This window comes from Haliotis rubra, unplaced genomic scaffold (genome assembly GCF_003918875.1).
Source record: "Haliotis rubra isolate DU_JTF1 unplaced genomic scaffold, ASM391887v1 Scf408, whole genome shotgun sequence".
Lineage (NCBI taxonomy): Eukaryota > Metazoa > Mollusca > Gastropoda > Lepetellida > Haliotidae > Haliotis > Haliotis rubra.
Window position 1 is genome coordinate 503,426 of NW_025767089.1, and position 24,537 is coordinate 527,962.

The 24,537-nt window shown below is 38.7% G+C and overlaps 1 protein-coding gene across 2 annotated transcripts; it reads right to left on the reverse strand.

Moving 5' to 3' along the window:
• Positions 1-1,891: 1,891 nt before the first annotated feature.
• Positions 1,892-15,320, reverse strand: LOC124287894 ((Lyso)-N-acylphosphatidylethanolamine lipase-like). Of its 2 annotated transcripts, none has more exons than XM_046724377.1 (6): positions 15,216-15,320; positions 10,688-10,776; positions 9,703-10,230; positions 8,755-8,866; positions 7,491-7,677; positions 1,892-6,189 (listed from the first exon to the last, which is right to left on the reverse strand). In XM_046724377.1, the coding sequence occupies exons 1-6, from the start codon at positions 15,263-15,265 to the stop codon at positions 5,986-5,988; spliced, it is 1,170 nt and encodes a 389-aa protein (XP_046580333.1). In that variant the 5' UTR covers positions 15,266-15,320; the 3' UTR covers positions 1,892-5,985. The 2 variants fall into 2 exon arrangements, with proteins under 2 accessions (XP_046580333.1, XP_046580332.1); XM_046724376.1 differs by lacking the exon at positions 15,216-15,320 and adding an exon at positions 14,754-14,879.
• Between the last annotated feature and the right edge of the window lie 9,217 nt (positions 15,321-24,537).

Consider the following 24,537-nt stretch of genomic DNA (forward strand, 5'->3'; position numbering starts at 1 on the left):
TGTTTTTCTCGTCCCTTCAACTATTTTTTCGTTGCTTTGATTAATCTCTTGTTGCTTCAAGTTTCTCTTAAAAACTTGAAATTTCGAGCATTTCTTTCTTGCTTCAAGTTTCTGCCAAAAACTTGAAATTTCGAGTTTTTGAAAGAAACTTGAAGCAACAAGAGATTAATCAAAGCAACGAAAAATATTATAACTATTTTCTCGAAGCATCAAGTAAATACTCAAAATTTCAAGTTTTTAACAGACACTTGAGTAACGAGAAAATACTCAAGCAACGAGAAAATAATTGAAGTAACGAGAAAATAATTGAAGTAACGAGAAAATAATTGAAATAACGAAAAATTAATTGAAATAATTAAAAATACTCCCAAGCACCGTCCAAATAATGGAAGCAACACTGAAAATATATTTTATGCCACAAAATTGGCAGCATTGGCTTTGTAAGAAAGTTCTGATGGTGTCCTAAATCTGTTTTGAATGATAATGTGCGGTGCTAATAGATAGGTCAGAAACACTTGGCACAGGCCATGGAGTTTAGCTCCTTCATATAACTGGAAAGCCAGAGCGAACGGAAGAAGGGTCTAACCACAAGAAGCACCACAGGAAAGGTTCTGGATATACCTTAGACGATTTCTTTGAGAAGTACAAGTTAGTCCAATAGGTATGAAATTAAATTTTCTGTGGAAAGTATTGTGTTTGATGTTTAACATAACTAAAGATTTGCTGAGGATCACACTTTGACAAAAGATGACTGGCGCTGGTATTAGCAAGTGAGTGAATGAGTACTGCTTAACTTTGCAGCTATTCGAGATGAGCACTGGTATAAAATGACAAATGTATTGTGAAGGGGTGCGGAAATTTGCTGCTTTTGTATCAGTACCATAGGGAAAGGGGGTCACCTACACAGGTCACTGAACAGACAAACAGCACAGGGGCCTAGATTTTTTCGAAGCTCTCTTAGCGCTAAGATACTCGCAAGTTAACGTTAATGTATGGCACTTACGAATATCTTAGCGCTAAGAGAGCTTCGAAAATCTAGGCGCAGGACCTGAGCCTTTGGAGTGGTACCAAACACTTCACCTACAGAAATACCTCTCCTAAAAACAACAACCTTGAACAGTCATCAGCAGCCATAATAAATGATGGCCGTCTTAACAGGCAATGACTGCTCTACTTATCAGTTGCAGTGCAAATGAAGTGAAATGCAGGTGCTACAAGGACCAAGGACAGGGTGGGGAGCAAATCAGCCCACTTCCATTGATGTGAAACTATCCCCAATTCTGGAGAAAGATAAAATAATTTGGTCATTATCAAGAAGAATAAAAACATATTTATACATAACCAGTTTGTTCTCAATGCAATGATAGGAACTCCAACTGACTAAATGATTGGAAACGATGGAGCAGACAAATTTCTTTACTTCATCAGGTTAGAATTGGTCTTCAGTAACCCATGCTTGTCACAAGAGGCGACTACTGGGTGGTCAGGATTGCTGACTTGGTTGACACATGTCATCATATTCCAATTGCGTAGATCGATGCTCATGCTGATGATCACTGGATTGTCTGGTCCAGACTCGATTATTTACAGACTGCCACCATATGGCTGGAATATTGCTGAGTGCGCTGTTAAACAACAAACAAACCAAGATTCATCAGGTAAGTTCACTGTAAATAGGTCTCTATGTCAACAACACTGTGTTTGTTTCTTAGCTGTTCATATATTAACTACCATTAACTGGTAATGACAAAAACTGAAATTTATCCAGTAATTTCGCTACAAAAGTGGATTGCAAAATGAAAAAATTTCAGCTCTCCAATTCTCCAAATACTTACTTAAGAACTACATATCCTTCTTGTACAACATAAATAAATGACACAAGACAAAGATATATAATTATCAATTTTATTGAAAATTATCTATAAAGTGCCACACTTGTTCAACACAATTTAATGACACTCACATCACGAAAGAGGTAACGGCATTATCCATTATCTGGGCTGTAGGTATTCTACCCAACCAAGCATAAACAATTCAGTATTAACATAGTGGTCGTGACAGTATTAACCTAGTGGTCGGTGACAGTATTGAACTTTTAAACAACTATAATAAAAATATATTCACAATGAGTTTTTTTAAAGTGTTCAACAACAGCAAAAAGAATCTCAACAACTGTGCCCCTGACTGACCCCAAAAACATTTTGTTGTATAAATCTATCCAAAACCTAAATGACAGGAGTGTGTTTAGAACCACATAAACTAAACCACATTATTAAACACAAATCTTCTTTAAAAGATTTTCAGATCCGCAAGTGAAACGGTGGTGTATTGGGATCTGCATTATATCCTGAAGTAAGAGCCACCATATATTTTACTAGATATGTCAGGAACCAAGAATATTTGGGGGTGTTTAACTGAAGAAATATCACCTCAAACTATTCACTTGGGGGTTAAGTATATATGGCACATCTGACAGCATTCTTTACTCCAAGTCATGGCAGCTAAGAATATTGTAAAGGTTCTTTGGTTTAAGGTTAATGCAAAGATCCATTCATGTATAAACCTGACCAACAAACAGTAAAACGAATTATGTTCTAATTATATTTCAATAGAACTACCCTTAAATTGCATAAGTTCCAAAAAAGAAAGCCATGTTAGACTGGAAATATTGATTTAAGCAAAATGTTTTAATAATTTATTTTTTTTAGATGTTTTAATTCAAAAGAAAAATAACTATTTTTTTCTCATGTCAATCAGTACAGTAATTAAGAAAGTTTATAAAACAAATTTGTTTGATTGTTATGCTCTTGTAATGAAGATGCAGGGCAGCCTAGTGGTTGAATTGTTTGCCCGTCATGCCAAAGACCCGGGTTTGATTACCCAAATAGGTACAATGTGTGAAGCCCATTTCTGGTGTCCCCAGCCACCATATTGCTGGAATACTGCTAAACCTTACTCACTCACTCACCCCAGTAATGATGCCAGCTATTATCACAGACAGTCAGCTACTACACTATACATCTCTGCACATACTCTAGCCATGGGGACCGCCTCTGTGGTGTAGTGGTTAGAGGTCCATCTCACCTCACCTCACCTCTAGCCATAGGGCAGCTTAGTGGTTTGTCATGCCAGTAATGTTGCTGGAATATTGCTAAAAGCGACGTAAAACCCAACTCACTCACTCGAGCCATAGGGTAGCTTAGTGGTTTGTCATGCCAAAGGTCCAGGTTTGATTCCCAAATTGGGTACATTGTGTGATGCCCATTTGTCGTGTCTCCAGCCGTGATATTGCTGGAATATTACAAAAAGCGACGTGAAACCATACTCAACAAATTCTGGCTGTTATCACTACAGCCATGCTCATTAAGACTTCCTTTCCACTCATCTCTCAAGCACCATTCCATGAACTACTGGTGTTATCAATGACAGGTGTTCTGACAATGCAACTTCGGTGTGAAATTCTCCATGTTCCAAGTTGCCAGGTTAACAGCATATTGTGTAAGAATTTTGTCTCATTTTGTGACAGGTGGTTGAGTTACGTGAGTTGGAAAGTTATCAAGGGCATGATATATGTGAGCTCATATTCCAGATAGTTTCACAAAAATCTAAAATCTTAAAATGACAAGTAATAGAAAAGCCACTTTAGAGCTCTGATTCTTGTATTATTTTAGTTTGTTGAGGAGTGCTAAACAGAAGGTAATAAAAGCAATATCAATATATACAAATAATATAAAATTATGTGGTATATTACACATGTAACAACATGAAAACTGCAACAATAATAAAATAGAACACTCACATTAGCTTCATATTATAAAGTGACAAATGAGATGTGAAATAACACTAACATATAGTGTATGTATTTATGACACAAATATGCCGGATTATGAATTACCTTGCTAGCATACAAAAATAACTTTTCTCCAAAATAAGTCTTTTTTCAATCATGATGTTCAAGGTAATCATGTTTCGTATAAATAAAGGCACATCCTTCTGCCATACACAATATATATATCTACAATCACGATTTGAGTTGTCACTGTTACCATGGCAACATCACCAAACAGAGGCTGTGTGTGCTCAAACAGTTAGAAATATGTACATTCACTGGTTGACAAGTCAGTGCTACCATGGCAACGACTCTATACAGAGGCTGTGTATGCTCACACAATTCCAAATCTCTTCATGCACTGCTCGAGAAGTCAGTGAGAACATGGCACAATTCCAAACAGAGACTGATTACAGTTACCAGATACCATGGTTACCTCAATGACACGTTAACTTATATCACATATAAATACAATATAAACAAACTGTTTTGGTAGATATTATACTTCAATAAAGGCCACAATAAAGATTATCAGTTGCAAGGGATATTCCATTTTCATCTTTTTGTAAAATCTGATCATGCTGTTCACAGGCTCAGAAACACAATTCTACAGGTTTCCATGGTTACTTAGAGAATGTAATACCGGTAATGGTTTTATGGTGACAAACTGAGTGGTCTTGGAGGTGAGCAAATAGAAAATTAACTTATTATGGCTTGATAAATAAATGTCTACTCCATCTAAAGTAGAGATGTTCTATTGAAAGTAAGAAATGAAAACTGGATTTGAACACAATTCAGCTGGGCGTAAAGACAAACACACATGACTTGATCATCAGGTGAAGTTACAAAAATAAATATGAGATTTGAAAACTGTGGTGAAACTTTGATGCTAATGACAATTTTTGAAAATCTTTTCTGAAGTAAACAGACACTATTCTCCAAGGTCTGGTGCCTATTTCAAGACCTTGTCTGACTCTGTTTGAAGCAGATATTGTTTCTATGCATGAACGAATTCATCAATCAACAGACTTACAAACATCATAGGCTCAGTTGTTTGAAAGACTTCGTCAAACCTACAGAAGATGCCAGTTTCCCCAAGTCTAAGGCTGGCATTTTGTATGAAGACAAAATATTCAGATATTTTCAGTTACACTTGCAAAACCATACAGTTTATTAATCAAAACTATGTACCTGAATTATACCTTGCAAAAAATGTGATTTATTTTAACAGTCAGGTGCAAAATAATATTCAAGCAATCACTTTATCATCACAGAGCATGCAGATGAAAATATAACATGTGGAGATCATGCAAAGTCAGTCAAGCTTTTACAGGAGACAAGAGACATTTAATGGAGGATATGATATGAATCTTAAATATATAAACGTGTCCATGAAGGTTTAAAACTCTGAGACTTGCCAAAGAGTTTTAAACGTTTAAAGTGTTGATACTTCGGACAAGAAAATGTATGATTTTAATATTTGATACAGTATAAAGCTATGTCTTATGGACAGGAAGTAAAGCTAACCAGTTTCAGAGTGATGTCATCTGATTGTGAAGTCATGTTAACAGATGACATCACAATGGTCATAAAAGGCCAGTTTGGGATGATTTTCTCTTGCATGCAAAATTATAGTCACTGTTAAATTAGTCAAAGCTCAGCTTCCACTCTCAGGCATTCAACGGAGAGTGACCTCCCTTTTGTGAATGACAAACACCCCCAAGGCCTGATTGTCAAAGATAATGCCCACACACCACAATTTTGTTGTTATTTGACATCAACCTGAGAATAAAAGTTCATATATGTGCTGTTCAACAACAGGCATGCTTAGACAATTCATTCCTTATAGGAACAGACTTTATTAGTTAATGCCACACCAAACTGCATGAGATTTTATTTTGTTATGAAGTCTTAACTTTTCATGTTTCTTATTTCCTGTCTGTAATAAATAACCAGTATAAATAAACAATATTTATATATCCCACACTGATCTGAATATACCTCATCAAATCTGGACATCACGAGAATGTTTATTATATTTGGTTATTCGAACACAATATCTCAATAATCTTATCACAATTGAACAATATGCATTCCTTCACAGATAAAAACATAACAAACGTACTGACTGAAAGTGTATCTAAGGGCTAGCCATGTCATAAGTTAGCATTAAGTGAGGTTTCCTCTATGGCTGACTGGCTGTTGTCAGACAGAGTGTGACTAATGCCCCGAGAACGTGTCCGTTCAGAGTCCTTCCTCCTCCGAGTGGGGGTATCAACACTGTCACACACCTTCTGGACCACATTGTTGAATAACACCGGTTTGTCTGCATACACGTGGTGACCAGCACCAGAGATGCTCTGTAACAAATATAAAGTGATAAAATAGATTTAGTGAGTTTGGTTCAGTGCCTTAATTGAAAAGAATTTCAGTTATATCCAGGTGTATTTATTAGGGAGGAAAGTCGCAGTCAAGCAGATCACAGGCATTTACCACTTTGCTGAAAGATAAGAGCAAGTGTTTATCGCTGATGAACTTAGAAACACAATCTGGAGGAATCAGGATTCAAACCTACAGTCATTCAGGAATGCCAAAGGGAAGCAACTCTGTCCAACAAATTTCAGCATCTTCGTAACGTAATTTAACTGAACAAAACTATAACAGTTTGTTAAGTGTTGGGCGCATATAGGCCTTTTAAGGCCCAAGGTCGCCCTAAAACCTTATATACCTACCTACCCTCAGCATCTTAGACACATCAGCCACATTTGTAACATTCTGAATTAATATATTCACTGACAGACCACAAAACACAGAGAAGACAACTAGAAAAAGTTACCTGGCCTACAACTATATTACCAAGCCCTGTATGACAGGATAAAACATAAATTTACTTAGTACGATCTTTAAATGTAAATAGGCAACAGCATTTAAGAATACAAAAACCCCATCACTGCTGTTACTTTCGTAGGCATATATACTTGTGAATGATGGTTTTAGCATTGACCAGCCATTAAAATATATCTTCCACAGGCTGGACAAATATTATCCCCATATCTGAAGAAACAGCCACTTATAGGTAGGCTGTATAATAACATCATTTTTATTTCTTGTTTTACGGATCCTCCTGTCGTATTTTTTCAAGAATTAGAAAAAAAATATAAATTAATTTTCCCGCTCAAAAAATTATTTTTTTTATATTTATTGGCCAAAAATGTAAATGTGCAAGAAAGTGCTTTTAGATTGCTTATAACTTTCCAAAAGTAACATACTTTTAGTATTTAAAAGGAATATTTCTTTGACTGGTGATTTTTATTTATATTTTTTTTCCTCCTGCCTTTCTGTTTTCTGAGGACAAAAATCCGTAAAACAAGAAATAAAATTGGTCTGGCCTTAACTTACATTATGATGTTCATAGACAATTCTTTGTTGAAAATGATGTTCGAGGTGAGGCTATATTGCAGTATGTTGTCAAAAGGACAGTATGTCGAGTCTTAAATACACAAAATAGTGCTGTGTTATACCCAAAAATAATCCTAAAGATTGTGTCTGGCACCTTGTTCTTTAACACTGAGCCCAACATAATGTTGACATGAGAATCAACATATTAAATTGTTGAACTGGCATATAACGAAAACTTGGGTAAGAGTGAAATTACATTTACCTGCACAGCAACATAACTGTCACTCCGAAGCTTCTTAACATGGTGACCTATCTGTTGGTCAATCCATGACCTTGACCCATGTATGAAGGTCATCGAGACTTGAGGCGCAACATCTGTTATTCTGTTTATCATGGGATTTCTTGCCCAGCCAAAAGACATCTGCATCGTCTTGAATGCAGTTTCTCCACTAAAAAGAAAATGCATAGAAACAGATTACGCTGATGGGCTGTTAAATAGGGGAGTAAAAAGTAGTACAGTCTGGTAGGCTTTCACAGCTCTGTCACGATCATCCACTGCCTCACTGAGTTACTGGTTGCCAGGGTGCTGTTGTACAAAGCAACCTTAGCAATGTGACTGTTAGGTTTGGGGGTTAAAATTACCTTAGTGCTAAGACTGACTGACTTACTGATTGAATTTGGTTTTATGCCGCTTTTAGCAATATTCCAGCAACATCACGGCGGGGGACACCAGAAATGGGCTTCACAAATTGTACCCATGTGGGGATTCGAACCCGGGTCTTCGGCGTGACGAGCCAACGCTTTAACCACTAGGCTACCCCACCGCCCCTTAGTGCTAAGATCACTTTGTACAACGGCACCAAGGACTGATCCTAACTGCTATAATAACATAACTCCTCTGCTTTAACGTGACCCAAGGGTCATGACGATGTCAATATTCCAAAGAAAGAAGTACATTCTTTTTCAAATATTGCCAGCTGTTAGTGGTGGCTATTGCTAATTGAGACCACTGACTGACCAATCAGAATCCATTATTCCCATTTTGTTTGTTGTTTATGCTTCACTCAGCAACAGACCAGCAGTGACATCTAGACAAGTCAAGGACAAGTTTGTTGTTTAATATCACACTCAGCAATATTAAAGCTAAATGTTGACATTCAGTGAGTATTCAAATCTGGAAACGATCATCCACTGATTTGAAATCACAAGCAAACATCTAAGCAGTTTTGTAACATATGTTATATTTAGGATTACACTTTCTTAGTAAAGAACAAATTTTATTACTTTTGTTTGGTTGAGTCCCATCCGGGAAATCTAAGCAGTTGTGGTACATGCAAATGACACAAAAGAAAGTCCTACCATTCAAATGTAATAGTCGGTTCTTATGAAAAGCTGATGTTGCTGAAAATGGCTGACAATTCATGGTAGGATGTATTGTATTTAATGACTTGTTCATCACTGCCAATGCACAGGTAAAATTATCATGCTTTGACTGACATCATCAGCAGACTTGTGACAAGACATACCTTGGTTTCTGAGCGTTGCAATGATAGATATATTCAAATATCGTTTCATCTGCGAAAAGATCAGCAAACTTGGTTTGAAGATCTGGGCGAAAACGTTTGACCAGACCTGGACCTATCAACAGAGGAGAGAGAAATATAAAAGACAATCTTATTGGTTCAGGAACTGTTCCCAACTAACTCAATCATTATTTGTTCAGGTATTGATCGACTTCCCGTTAAACCCAACTCACGCTCTCATTATTCGTACAGGTTGTATACCATGCACACTTAACAAATAAATTGTATGAAACATTTGATCATTCTGAGGCAGGGATTGGGAAAGGCATGGGCCATGGGCCATTTTGCCCATTAGAATAAAAAATGGCCCTTTAAAATTTTGAAGTTTACAATATATGCAAGGGCAGTGGCCCATTCTTAATTCAGAAAATGGCTAATAACCCTGAAAATGGCCCATTGTCAAAGTTCTCTATCCCAATTGGGCCTAGTTACAATGGAGTGAGTGAGTGAGTTTAGTTTGACGCCGCACTCAGCAATATTCCAGCCATATGGCGGCGGTCTGTAAATAATCAAGTCTGGACCAGACAATCCAATGATCAACAGCATGAGCATCGATCTGCACAATTTGCAACCGATGACATGTGTCAACCAAGTCAGTGAGTCTGATCACCCGATCCCGTTAGCCGCCTCTTACGACAAGCATGGGTTACTGAAGATCAATATTCTAACCCAGACCTTCACAAGTAAAGTTCAAGGGTTTAGTTACTATGGACAACATAGGGACCTGGTTACTATGGACTACATGTGGGAAAGACTTATACCCGGGGCCTGGTTACTAAGGATCACACGTGGGAATGACTCACCCTGGGGCCTGGTTACTATGGACAACATGTTTTAAAGACTCACCCCCCGGGCCCTGGTTACTATGGACAACACATGAGAAAGACTCACCCCAGGGGCCAGCCACCCTCAGCCCTGCCAGAGGATTGAAAGGCTGCATCATTGTAGCAATCATCCTGATCCACGTTGGGACCCGCCTCTGTATCTGGTTGTCTGGGGGCTTCTCCGGAAACCCCCAGGGGTCCACAAGAATGAGATGCTTTACCCTGTCTGGATGCTGGATTGCATAGGAACTCGATATGAAAGCACCTAGGCTGTGTCCTAATAGAATGAATTTTTCTAGCTTCACCTCCTTGCGCCATTCTTCTATAGAATGTACAAACTCATCTTCAGCTATCTTCGGATCACTACTGAAACTGGGTCGTGAACTCCGCCCAAACCCAAGGAGGTCAAATGTATACACTGGTCTGTTCTGTGCCAGAGCATCCATGTTCTGCACCCAAAGGCCGAGCCCACCCCCCATCCCATGCACCATCACTAGGGGAGTGTTCTCGGCCTTCCTGTTGAGAGTCACAGACCAGATACGAGACTGGGTCGACCTTACTGTCACAAAACGAGAGTCCATCACACTCTTCACACCTGAAACAGAACCATTACGCCATAACAAACTTCCAACCCTGCCTGACTTTCAAAAACAGAGTCTCACTAGACCCATAAATAAAGGGCATCTGCTGCTTTGAGCTATATTCCAGCAATATCAGAGGGGAAAACCATAAATGGGCGTCACACATTGTATCCATGTTTGGATTTGTCATTGTAAAACAGGTACAACTGACAGAGTTTGGTTTTACGCCGCTTTTAGCAATATTCCAGCAACATCACGGCGGGGGACACCAGAAATGGGCTTCACACTTTGTACCCATGTGGAGATTCGAACCCGGGTCTTCAGTGTGATGAGCCAATTCTTTAACCACTAGGCTACCCCACCGCCCCAAAACAGGTACAAATGCTGTGGTGCTGTATCTATTCACTGAACAACTGGTGATGTATTGCAGCTGTATTCCTTACATTGAAAAACTTCCTAATTTCTACTTACATTTTAAAATGCGCTGCTCAACCTGCACAAGCTGTGCCATTGATGTAGGTTTCCACTGGATCCAATGACGAGGTCTCACATACTCCAAACTGAAATAGGACGGAAAAGTGGTCATAGTACCAGTGTCATGATACCATAAAAACAGTGATGAATTATTTCGCCATGAAGACCAGCTAACAAGGAGTAATCAACCAGCTATAGTTTAACTTGCACGACTGGTTGATTTAGTCTATTTCTCATTATATTACTTTCAGTTGCAATAGGCAGAAAATTAACAATGGTAACAGTTGTCAACAAAAGCTGACAACATGAATATATAATTGACTATATTTTTCAAAATGTGGAATAATATGACTGTAGTAACCATGGTAATGAGTGGGTGAGTTTAGTTTTACGCCGCACTCAGCAATATTCCAGCTATATGACGGCGGTCTGTAAATAAGTCTGGACCAGACAATCCGGTGATCAACGGCCTGCGCATCGATGACCTGTATCAACCAAGCCACAAGTCAGCGATCCTGACCACCCGATCCCGTTAGTGGCATCTTATGACAAGCATTGGTTACTGAATAAGGCTGTAACGATTCACTCGCATATTCGGTGAATCGAACCCTAGCCCTTCATGAATTCAATTCATTATTCGTGGTCACCAGAACCGAATATTAACGAATATTTACGATTTCTTTAAGGGAGCATGTTTTACTTGAACCCTTGTGTACTTTTTGAAAGTGAGATATGCAAGAATGGAATATGTACTAGCCTTGCAGTAGCACAAGTCATGTTAGTTTGCCAAGACTGCACATGGTACTGTCAACTATAACTATTACATACCAAATTTGAGTGTCATGAGATCAACCAGGTTATTGCTGTGACAAATTAACACTGTCAACATGGGCGTTCCATATTGTACATCAGTCACTTAAACTACAATTATTCGTGAATAATTATTCGTATTCGTTACCCAATATTCATGATACGGATCATATTCACCACATAGTGTATTCATTGCAGCCCTATTACTGAAGATCAATTCTAACACAGATCTTCAAGGGTTAACTGTGGTAATGAATTGGAAATACTCTCACAGCTCACCAACTAATGAAAACAATACTGTAATTACACAACTAAATGTTTACTGACATGTCTACTATCTTTTCACTTTGGACAGAAGGTTAAGACCTAATGCATGTATACTACATATCTATTTCTAAAACGTTGTATTTGTGTAGAAACTGTCAAACATATACAAAAAAATACAGACTGACGTTGGGGTATAGTACATGAACTATAGGGGCTTATAAACATTACTTGCACACTGATCTAAGTTAGTATGGGGAGGAGGAAGGCTAGAATATTCCATTCATATAGAGTTGAGTTCCAGACTAGTTGCTCAAAAGGACTTTAGTTTACATCATCATCATCATCATCACATCAAGCCCCCGCCGTGATATTGCTGGAATATTGCTAAAAGCGGTGTAAAACCCAATTCTCTCATCATCATCATCCCATCAAGTCCCCCGCAGTGATATTGCTGGAATATTGCTAAAAGCGGTGTAAAACCCAATTCTCTCATCATCATCATCACATCAAGTCCCCCGCCGTGATATTGCTGGAATATTGCTAAAAGCGGTGTAAAACCCAATTCACTCATCATCATCATCATCAGCTCAGTCAGTGGATGAGTTCATCATTTTCATTCTCAGCTAATACTAATAGAGTAGAGAGTAGACAACCTCTGCTGCTAGTGTGGTGTTAGAAGTCACGTTATCAGCTCACCCAACTGGGTACCCAGTCTCTGCTGTGTGAACAGAGGCATACTGGGAACTAAAGCCACTTGCCTTAGGAAGACCCTACACATGCAGTAGTGCTGGTCCGATTAATTGAAATAATCGAAGATTGGTCGCAGTGACTAAACGACCAAGCATTCGATCATGTTTTCTCATAATCGAACACAAACAATTCTGGAACACTTTTGGCATTAACAATATTTTTCACAAGGTTGGTTTTATCAGTTACATTTCATGAGCACTACAAGCTCGTTCCAAGTCATGATTGAATTTATTTTAAAAAACCCAAGAAAGTTATGTTCCTAACATATTAGTCATCCTTTCAAGATGTGAAATTTGCCAAAAACAACCAAAGAACTTCATGGTTTTTCTTTATGTTTTTGTGCATTAACAAAAATAACCAGGAAAAATTCATAAATGACATAAAATGACGCTGAGCCAATTACTTTCCATCTCCTTCAATGATGATTGATCGGGTTGTAATGAAGCAATCATCAATTTTGAGATTTTAACCAATTCCCAACGCTATTATGCAGGACTAACGTCTTATCAACACTCCTGAGTCAAGCTGCAGTCAAATACAGTCACATACACTGGATGATCAAGGATGGCAAAACACAAGAGTATGGGTGTAGTGCTGATGAAAACATACTTGGCAAAATCTCAGACCTGCGAACACAGGCCCAGCTAAGGGAAGTAACTCTGCACAGTGAAACAAAACACAAACCACTTGGCCACTAGGGTGTAATGAGTTAGGTTTGAAACCAGTTTTGGCAATATTCCAGGACTTCTGATGCCGCTTTCAGCAATATTCCAGGAATATCTTAGTCTGTGACACCAGAAATGAACTTGAATCATTGAACCCATGAAGGGAAATGAACCCAAGTCTTCAGCATAATGTGCAGTGATGAGTGGAAGCTTTAACAAGTAATCTACCACAACATGCCTTGGCTAGTGCAGTGAATATACAATTCAGTCTTCCTTTTGGAGAGAGTTTATGACATTTGGAAGTCAAACCCACCCAAACTAATCTGAAGATGTTTAGCAAATTAAGAAACAGTTTCGGTCACAGGCCATGTGGTAGTGAGAGTTTCATTATGCAGAACATTGCATGCTCTACTTTACCTGATCAAGTAGCAGAGCTTTGTTTAAAAATAAGATTTCTCCTTATTATAACTGCATAATAAATACCCATAAAATTGCTAAGTCATTAAAATGTATGAATTTAAAGATGTTGGGATGGTCGGAGTAATATTATTTAAAATACATATTTCTAAGCATAGAGTGAGTGAGTGAGTATGGTTTTACGTCCCTTTTAGCAATATTCCAGTGATATCACGGCGGGAGACACCAGAAATAGGCTTCACATATTGGACCCATGTGGGGAATCGAACCTGGGTCTTCGGCATGACAAGCAAACGCTTTAACCACCAGGCTACCCCACTGCCCCTCTAAGCATAGAATAAACCAGACATACAAGAAAAACGTGATACTTGTTTACAGTGGTATTAATTTACATGGCTTGGGAAATTGGGCCCATCATATTTTCAGATGGCCCATTTTGTTTCTAATTGAGGGGGCCATTGGCACATTGACCAAACTGTCTTTCCCAATCACTGAGTGATAACCATAATAAATGGCAGGTACTATCTTCTTTTTAATAAAGTCATTATGTCTTTAATAAAGGTATATATTAAGTGTTATCAGTATCAGAAATGAGCGAGTATGGTTTTACGCCAGTTTTAGCAATATCACACCGGGGACACCAGAAATGGGCTTCACACATCGTACCCATTTTGGGAATCGAACCTTGGTCTTCGGCGTGATGAGCGAATGCATTAATCACTAAGGCTACCCCACCACCCATATCCAGAAATGAACCTCAGAACCTTGTTAATGCAATACAATGCATTTAATTTTGTGAATAATTTGTAATGAAACAAAATATAATAAAATATCATCTAAAACACAATCATGTTCAGACGGGTGTCAGGTCAATGCACTGACGATATACCAGTCAGTGAAAGGAATATCTAACGGTTATAATACACCATATAGACATTATTTAAGGCGAGGACTAAACCTAAACTCAACAGCTATTGTGTAACTGGACGTAAAGTAACAACCACATACCATAATTTCATCAAATATTCCGTATATTTTTATATATTTTTTTGCTGTTTCGTAACTGAATGAACTATGAACTTAATAATGTGGTCAAGTTCAAGGCTTCACCGAATTCCATATCCCCCAGAAACTACGCAGTATGACCAACTTACACCACTCTGATAGCACGCTGCACAGCCCTTGTAACAAACTGGAAAGTATCCGATAAAAAACACATGGTTATATAACATCACTGACTGTCCGAAATGTAAACATTGGCGACGTGAGAACACTACTGCTTGAGTAACATCAATCGTAACTTACAACATGTGCGGTGTATTAAAAACTAACAAAATTTCATATCAATACGGCAGAAGAAAAGAAAAATGTCAACAAACCATGCACCACATTTCCTACAAAACAGATCACCATGGGTACATGGGTTTTTACGAAATGACATTTCATGGCCATTTCAGTTACATTTAGTTGTACCCAAACATCATGTGACACAAACACATCATAACTTCCTACCTTCCAGGTCAGAGGACATTAAATAGGAACAATCGCCTCGTGAAAAAAATCTGACACAGTTTTGTGCATTATCACGTTATCTGAAATCCTGCTAGTGATCTTACTTTTGCTCTGTTGGTTCGTCGAGTCTCCCTGCGTCTGTGGGCTGCGCCATGTTTTCCTCAAGTCACGTGATCAATGTCTGTCGTTCTGAAACTTGGAGAGCAGTCGATAACGTACTCTGAACCATGACATAGCAAATTCCAATCAAAGAAAAATCTCGCGTTAGGTGCGGACAAATAAAAACTGGTACTTGCGATAAGCGCAGTCTTACACATGGACGTAGAAAAGATCGTCTGATGTAATCACAGCCATAATTGCAAAGCCTGTCATCAGCCACGTATTCTCATTTCTATGTATGATTGTATATATAATCCTTTAGAGGATATCGACATAACTAGAAACGTGCATACATAGTATGTGTGTTTGCGTGCGTGTGTGTGTATGTTTACATGTCTGTATGTATGTAGGTGTATCGGTAGGTAGATATAGGTGAGTCATTAATTTTGTTCCACATCTCACATGTCAATGAAATGATTACTTTAATTCTTATTTGTGAATGAAAGACGTACTGAATGAATGAACAAAAGAATGGATTGATGGATGAAAGAATGGGAGTGGAGGTAAAATAAACATCATCACAACTAATGTAATAGCGTTGATAAGTAATACAAAACATGCAAAAAACAAATTCTATTACATTTCAAAAGCACACATCGATCTATGATGCGATTTTTCGTGAATCTGAACCAGATACATCACACCTGAAATAATATTAAAAAGTACTGTTGGAAATTAAAAAAACAAACAATTATGTAGTTAATATGTGAAAGTGTGATATATCTGTTAACGTACGTGTGGAGTAACTACAGTCTCAGTGGTATAGAGATAGGAAACGTAAGAAATGGATTTTACTGAGGAGAAATTAGTGCAAACATACAGCACGTTTCTGAAGGAAGCTAACGTTACAAAAAGCACATATAGTCCGAAGGCTCTAGGCATGTTAGGCAGCGTTACCTGGGGCATCCGATGGGAGCTTTAATCCGTGTAACATTACATCATCAACAAGTCAACTCGCAAACAAAAAATGGAGTAATGATAGTCAAGACTGTTGATTCGTCTCCCTTGTTTGTCACATTGTCAAACCATTGTTAACATCACTGCTTTGTTCGTTGACGCCACTGTCTTCAACAGCTTGGTGATACTAAGAAAAATCAGATTCAAACCGTCTTTAAACATCTTCTCGGTACTGTGAACATTATTTCAACTCGGGCATATTTCCCGTAATCACTCGTACCTCGTTGGTTTTTTCTCTAATTAAAAGATACAGCCACCCAAAATATATACAAACGGGATACAATCCCTACTAAAGTGTGTATATTGATGAATGAAACACGCTGTGTTTTAACATAGCCAAACACAGTAAATCGTAAGATTTACAAAGCGAGAGGGGCGGTGGGGTAGCCTAGTGGTTAAAGCGTTCGCTCGTCACGCCGAAGACCCGGGTTCGATTCCACACATGGGTACAATGTGTGAAGCCCATTTCTGGTGTCCCCCACCGTGATATTGATGGAACATTGCTAAAAGCGGCGTAAAACTAAACGCATTACAACGCGAGAACGCACTCGGTTCGTATGGGTCTCCATTGGCGGGTTATAATCATTGCGCTGCGCACTTTATAGAGATTGGGTCTTGCGTGTCTGGTATTTGTGTGGCTTTATCTGTTTAGGTGTGCACACATTGCCAAGTATGGTTCCTCTCTGTTTCCCTCTAGTAGGCCTTTAACAGTCCTAACAACTGTATAATAAGAATACCTAACCAGCTTCGGTGATAAGCGGTGTCTTGATCATGACGTCAGAGTTATAATAACGTCCCAATAATCTGGAAATCATTGTGATAGAATTCCTTCAAGCGATGTGTTCAACTATACACATGGAAACACGTATCGCAACCTGCAAGTCTCTGGGCCAATAAATAATCAGCTGCAACATGCCTATGACCCATGAGTTTGCGGTCTACTCCCATTTGTGAGAACTTTCAGTTGTGAGACTCCCAGTTATGAGACAGTGGAGTAGGTAATTAACAAAGAAAACACACCATACTCCCCTGTCTGATAGAATGAATTCACCCTAGCTCATTACTGATTTGCTATGTAACTGAATCTTGTGGAGGTAACTTAATGAAATTTTATAAGATAAATTGATTAACATACTCAGGTAAATGTCTTTAATAATTAAACACTTTGTGTAGGTAACTTCGTGATCAAAGAGAAATTAATTTACCTACTCAGATTTACTCCGTCTCCGAAACTACAAGCTATAGTTTAAGAAATAACTCTGAAATAACTCTGAAATTTACAGTCGAAATGCCCCTTATGCCAAACCCTTTCTACCCGACACAATAAATTTATGGAATGCCCTACCAAATTCCAAAGAGTCATGCAGTCTCAAAGAATTTTAAAACCTAATTACAAAAAAACGAAAACAAGATTTATATTGATCTTAATTATGGCTCTTGTTTTTGTCAAAACGTTCATTGCTGCCTCAGGCTCGGATCTAGCGACCCAAACGCCGATAAGTATAACAGACATTTAATAGACAGTGCATGTTGCTCTTGTGGATATCAACTACCCGTTATAACCTGGATAATTTTTTTAACGGAAACAAAGAATTTACTCCTTGTGTAAACCAGAAAATAGTTGAATCCGTCCACGATTATATCATCAAGACACAACCTTCAAACTTTCACAGGGAAATACTGAAATTAACTCAACCTTCTCGTGATTGATTTATATTCCTACAATAGATTGTTAGACACACACAACTGTAAGTCTCTAATTATGACTACTTAGAGAATAGTTGTATTTGATGTAATCTGTATATATTTATATGTACTTAAAAATATATTTATGCAATAGTCAATATCGATGACATCACATCCTCCATTTCATTTTATATTTTATGTTGCATGGGAGCGGTGTTAACATAAGCAGTAATACTTCAACAATCCCAATTCATTTTCATAAATAATAATAAGATATGTTTAAACCAAAATGACTTTCAAACTTCATAACAGTCAATAATAATGTGTTATCATAATTACATATTCTTCTGAATAAATAAAATATTCAATGAACTATGCCTCCTGTGGGTACTGGGCTGGGCTGATCCCACTTTCATTGTAGGGATGTGGAAACACCACCTATGTGCACTGAACCATTAATTAATGTGTCTCACAAATGGGAGGAAACCGAGTTTGCTGCTGGAGGTTTGCACTTTGTCTTTCTATACCCATCCTTTCAAACTTTGAAATTAGTAACTCTTTGTTGCCAATGATAACCAGGTTTTAACATCATATATAAATATCCTATATTAATAATAATAATACTAATAATAAGAAAAAGAATGATAATAATATTAATTACTCAACTTGCAGGTAACCCATGAGTTTGTCGCTGGAGTAGTTTATTCCCTGATTCTGTATACCTATATTATCACACTTTGAAAATTTGAACTCTTTGTTGATGTATAACCAGCTCTTACATGTCTGTAACCCAGAGAATCTGTTGCTGGAGTGATGCACTCCCTGACTTTGTGTACCTATGTTTTCACACTTCGAAATTAGTAAATCTTTGTTGCTGATGTATAACTAGCACGAGCATGCCTGTAACCCATGAAGTTTGCTGCTGGAGTGGTGCACTCCCTGACTTTGTATACTAGTAACTATATGTTTTTACTTTGACTCTTTATTGCCAATATGTAACCAGCCCTGACATGGAGTTGTGTACTCCGTCTTTGTATACCTATCTGAAATGAATAAAAAAAACAGTATCGCAACACACATCCTACCTACATCAAGAGGCAAATCATACAATGTTATAATACCACAAAATATGTATACATTAATCTTGACCAGGAACCCTATTTCCTAAAACTATGGTCCAGTTTAAACATGCTATTTACAACCGTTGAGTAGGTAAATTATTTCGATGTACATGTACATTGACTCTGTACAATTATACTGAAGTATTATCGGCCTTTACATGTATGTATTGAACTGTATTCTTTTACATATGTCAACCTGTATGTATACCTGAAAAAAGCAACACCCCATATTTGTAGTATCACTGTGACCATTAACCATAGCACAGGAACTTATCCAAACCTCAGTTTAACGTACTATGTAGATAAATTGGCCCTCAAGGATTGATTAAATCAATCCATTGGTTTTCAAAGTCATCGAGCTGTAAGAACAGTTCACTGAAACTATACATTTACTTAATGACGGCTACACGGTCGCCGTTGATCGTGCATATCTAAAATCAATGTATGGTGCGCCCAAAGTGTCAAAATAATCATGCAATCAAACACCATTATGACATGAATAAAATGGCAATATGCAGGCTAAAATTATAATAGGTGTTGCGATACTTTTTTCCATGTGTATAGTTTGTTGTTACTCATAGTGTTAGAAATAGCCGAGTAAAAGCTTAGCATGTTTGGCTATTTTGTCCATACAACAATCTCCAGTGAAGGAAAACAGTATCCCAAGCGGTTCAAGATGTGTGAAACATGCCGAGAAGGGTCATCGCCTTATATTCCGGCTGCAAGAGACGGACAGCACGAACTGAGAAAGCGAAAGCACGAGACGAGAAAGCGATCACGAAACATGTACCACCATGACACCACACATGCAGTCGTTGTAGTCGTTAAAAGTAAAGATGCGCCCGTAAAATATTCCAACAGGCGCCACTGAGAGGACATATGGGGCGAGCTGGACTTTCTCTGGGGTTGTCCCATTTTTTTCTTCGTTTCCAATTTCTCACTCGCCGTAAATTTTCATAGTGACGTGAAAAACCAGAAGGTTTTCTCATCTCAGTTTACCTCACCTCCGAGGAAATGTATACCCTAATTTGCTAAAAATAAATACTCTTACCTTTGCACACGGAAAAACAGGTCAGCTTGACCTTTTTGCTACAATTTGTTTTCGGAAGCACATACGCCAAACATAAATTTAAAAATTACCAATTGATATTAATTTGACACAAGAATGTTACACAGTTAGTGACATTCTTTCCACTTTTTATTTGTTCGCCCGCCAGCTCCCTGGTGATTGAGGCTGCAGGTGAGAGTCACACAAATTACGGATGGCGTTAGTTAGTATCTGTGAGTGTGTGAGTGAGTTTGGATTTACGCCACTTTTAGCAATATACCAGCAATATCACGGCGGGGGACACCAGAAATGGGCTTCACACATTGTACTCATGTGGGGACTCGAACCCGGGCCCTCGGTGTGACGAACGAACGCTGGGCTACCCCAGCGCCCCAAGTATCTGCGGGTTTGGAGACGGAACATTCTCGCTGGAAGTAAACATGCTTCAATTGAGCATCAGGTACATAGATAATCTGATATCATTCAATAACGACCGCCTCCGTGGTGTAGTGGTTAGAGCGTCCGACCGGAGAGCGGAAGGTCGCGGGTTTGATCCCCGACAGCGTCATACCAAAAGACGTTAAAATATGGTACTTGTTGGTCCCTGCCTGGCGCTCGGCATTAATGGGTACAACAAGGACTGGTCGGCTCGGAGTCAGTATAATGTGTGTGAGTGGGGTATTCATGCTTCACTGCGGCATGGTATCTCAGTGGGCTAGCACTATAAAACCAGCTTCAGTCTGGGCTAGTACAAGCAGCCACACATACACATACACATGCATGCACGTCGTCATATGAGCGAAATATTCTCAAGCACGACATTAAACCCAATTTCACCTGACCTCACCTGATTCAATAATGGTTAAATGGCCAATTCCCTTCCACTGATTTACCACTCACCTGAGCTTGAAATAAGAGAGAGACAAGTTAAACTCCCTCACCTGTTTCATATTTAGATCCATGCGTAGGGAGCCGGAATGTGAATAAATTTAATATAAATTTATATACACAAGATTGTATTACAAGAGACAGCTTCACCTTTCCAATGAAATGCTATATTCCTACAGCTCCAGCATATGCATGGTGTTTACATTCCACCTATTTCAAGCTCATCCCAGCATGCTCTTTCCACGAAGATTTTCAACGTGATTCAACTCTTGCTAAAAACGTGTTTTGTGTGAACATTTTAAGCACCAGTAAAGATTTCAAAATGCTATATATGAGAAATGTGGAGAGCAGTTCCAAACCTGACGAGTGAGTTTACTTTTACGCCACTTTTAACAATATTTCATCAATATCACGCCTGGGGACACAAGAAATGGGCTTCACGCATTGTACCCATGTTGGGAATCGAACCCAGGTTCCCGGCGTGACGAGCGAACGCTTGACTAGGCCATCCCACTATCCTGGAATCTAAGAATGAATTCTGCATACAACAGAGAAGTTCCATCGCAAGGAGCCTTTAAGTACATCATTGTACTTGAATCAGCATAGAGTTGGCATAGCATTCAGTTTTGCATATCTAATTCAATCCAATATTTACCGTAAAAAGAAAGTATGGAAATTTAAAAAAACAAAACAAATCTTTTTAAAGTTATTAAGCTTAATGCTGATACCGACACACTTTGGGTTCAAAGCATAACGTGATGCACACATGCATCTTGCTTGTTTCAAATTCATCCGGGTAAGAATTGGTCTTCAGCAGCCCATGCTTGTTGTCGTAAGAGGCGACTATAACGGGATCTGGCCTGCTTACCTGGTTGACACATGTCATCGTATCCCGAGTATTGCATAGATTGATGCTCATGCTGTTGATCATTGGATTGTATGGTCCAGACTCGATCATTAACAGACCGCCGCCATGCAAAATATTGCTGAGTGCGGCGTTAAACAACAAACCAACCAAACACCCAATCCACCATCAGATACTGGTGTAAAATGTCTGCTCGGTAGTCCGCTCTAAAACCATTTTTTCATTACTGAAATCATTTAATATATCGGTAAAAATCTGACTCTTCTAAAATAAAAAGGCTCTCAGTTTGGTTAAATTGTGAAATATTAGGTCGGCTGTACACATTCCTGAAAAAGCATAAGACAAAATATTATGGATGTCAACTCTGGGCTATTCCTTTCCCCTTCGTCAGGTGACCTTAATTCACCTGACGAATGGGCAAGGAATAGCCCAGAAACTTATACTTGAATACCGACTTCTATATGCCCCTCAAGAACCTCATTCCGGAAAAAGACGAAATACTTTCAGTGCGAAGTCTAAGGTCCACATGTTGCCTCGTCACAAGTATATAGTTAAATACGATGTGTTACGAAAATAAAACTCTATTCTGTTAAAGGTAAATGTTTGACACGCTTCTAACAATCGATACCTCTGCGGACAACAAAGAATGGACCAACCTATTGTAAATTTGATGATCATATACTATGACAATACACATATGTAGACTACATCAACACACGAACTCGCTACAGTGTAACAGATGGGACTTACAATAATGAATCAATAAATGATTTAACTATTCAGCATTTATTTCAACTGTATATCGCACACAGCTATCAAGTTGGGGTGAGTGAGGGTGTAGTTTGATAGACATTTCTTAGATTGGTTGCTTGGTCGGTTATTTAACGTCGCACTCAGCAATATTCCAACTATATAATTCCAGTCTAAATAATTGGACTAGACAGTCTAGTGATCAACAGCATGAGCATCGATCTACGACATGTGTCAACCAAGTCAGCGAGCCTCACCACCCGTTCCCGCCTCTCACGACAAGCATGTAGTGCTAATTAAAGATCATGTAGTGCTAATTAAAGATCATGTAGTGCTAATTAAAGATAAATTTTATCCCAGATCTTCTCGGGTGGCATTTCGTAGACGGATGAAAAAGTACATATTTTCATTATTATGCTGATAGCGACGTGTTGGTATGGATTGCCATAAGGGTTTTGAGGCAGAAAAATGAACATGTAGAGAATATATGGAGTAGGTAAATAGTGGTAGCAACAATTTGCATACATGACAGAGTTAACACATGCAGACAGTGTTAACATGAGAAGGATAAGACAAGTACACCGTAATGGACAGGGACTCACGTATGATGAAGCCATTTATACACATACAGGGTTAGGTTTGCATAAGTGGATGTTTGCTGCTTAATCAGGAGTCGGTGCATGGGATGGAATATTTTATGCCAGCAAGATAAAGAAGTTGTCGTCCATAAATTGTGTCATGTTTTATTATTATTATTATAGGATATTTTTATAGCGCACATATCCACGCACTAGTGCATGCTCAAGGCGCTGGTATTTTTTTCCCTCGACCATTGGATGTCAATCTCAACGGCACATCTTGCTATCAGTCTCAGCTCCCAGGGGATCATACAACTCTTGCTGCCACAAGGCGCACCGAGTTATTGCGGCTTTCCCATCCTTACGAGGTACCCATTCACAGCTGGGTGGACTGGGGCACATAGTCACGGTACTTTGTCCAAGTTTACTGCACGTTGCTGTACCCGCAAGTAATTGAACCCATGTCTGCCCGCAACTAGGTGTTTGCACGTATTCATGTGGCCACCATCTGGTCACATACCAACGGATTCATTGGTTCTTTTAAGTGCACAGGGTTGTGTACTGTACACTAGGGGTTGTGACAACACTGAAAGAGTCTGCACACAAAGTTGACTCCAAGGTTTTTACACCCAGTCACAGGTGGGCTCGATCCCGGCACCTCATGTTCGCTGGATCACTAGCCAGCACATTAGCCAACTCGCCCACCACGCCCACCATCATGAACGTCCTATAGAAATTCGTTTTTAAAAAGCCCGGGTTGCTGAAGAGTGAAGACCATGCAAGTCTAACCTGGATCTTAACGTGTCTTGTCATGCTCGAATAGTGTTTACATTCAATTGTATACATGCATACATTTTCTATCAGTTTTATTCAGCTCGAATTTTTACCGAAATTGAATCCTTGAAACGTGATTCGGACTTATGCCTCTCAAACGGTACACACCAATGAAGAGTACTATCATTGGATTTTCACTTGTCTGGGGCACAAGTTAGCGGATTAGCGGACGAACGTCTATGCTTCTGTCCCAGCCAGTTAGAGTTAAGCATCATTTTATGCAGCCGAAAAAAAGAAAGGTAAATGTTTATCTGGGCTTGGGGGAGGTGTATGTGTGTGTGTGTGTAATTGATGTTTATTGTATAACAAATAGGCGTTGGTCCTATGTGATTGGACATTTCGGTCTTGTCACGAGTTTGTTCACTCAAGTACATGCAACAGTTCAGTGCTTCTTAATAACAAAACAATACACATATATCACCGCTGTTTCATAACTGAAAAAAATGTGATAAGCGTATGAATAAATGCAGCACCTACATGCAGTACCTACTACTGTTTCGTACTGTATCGTATTACATATTCTAGTACATATTTTATTAT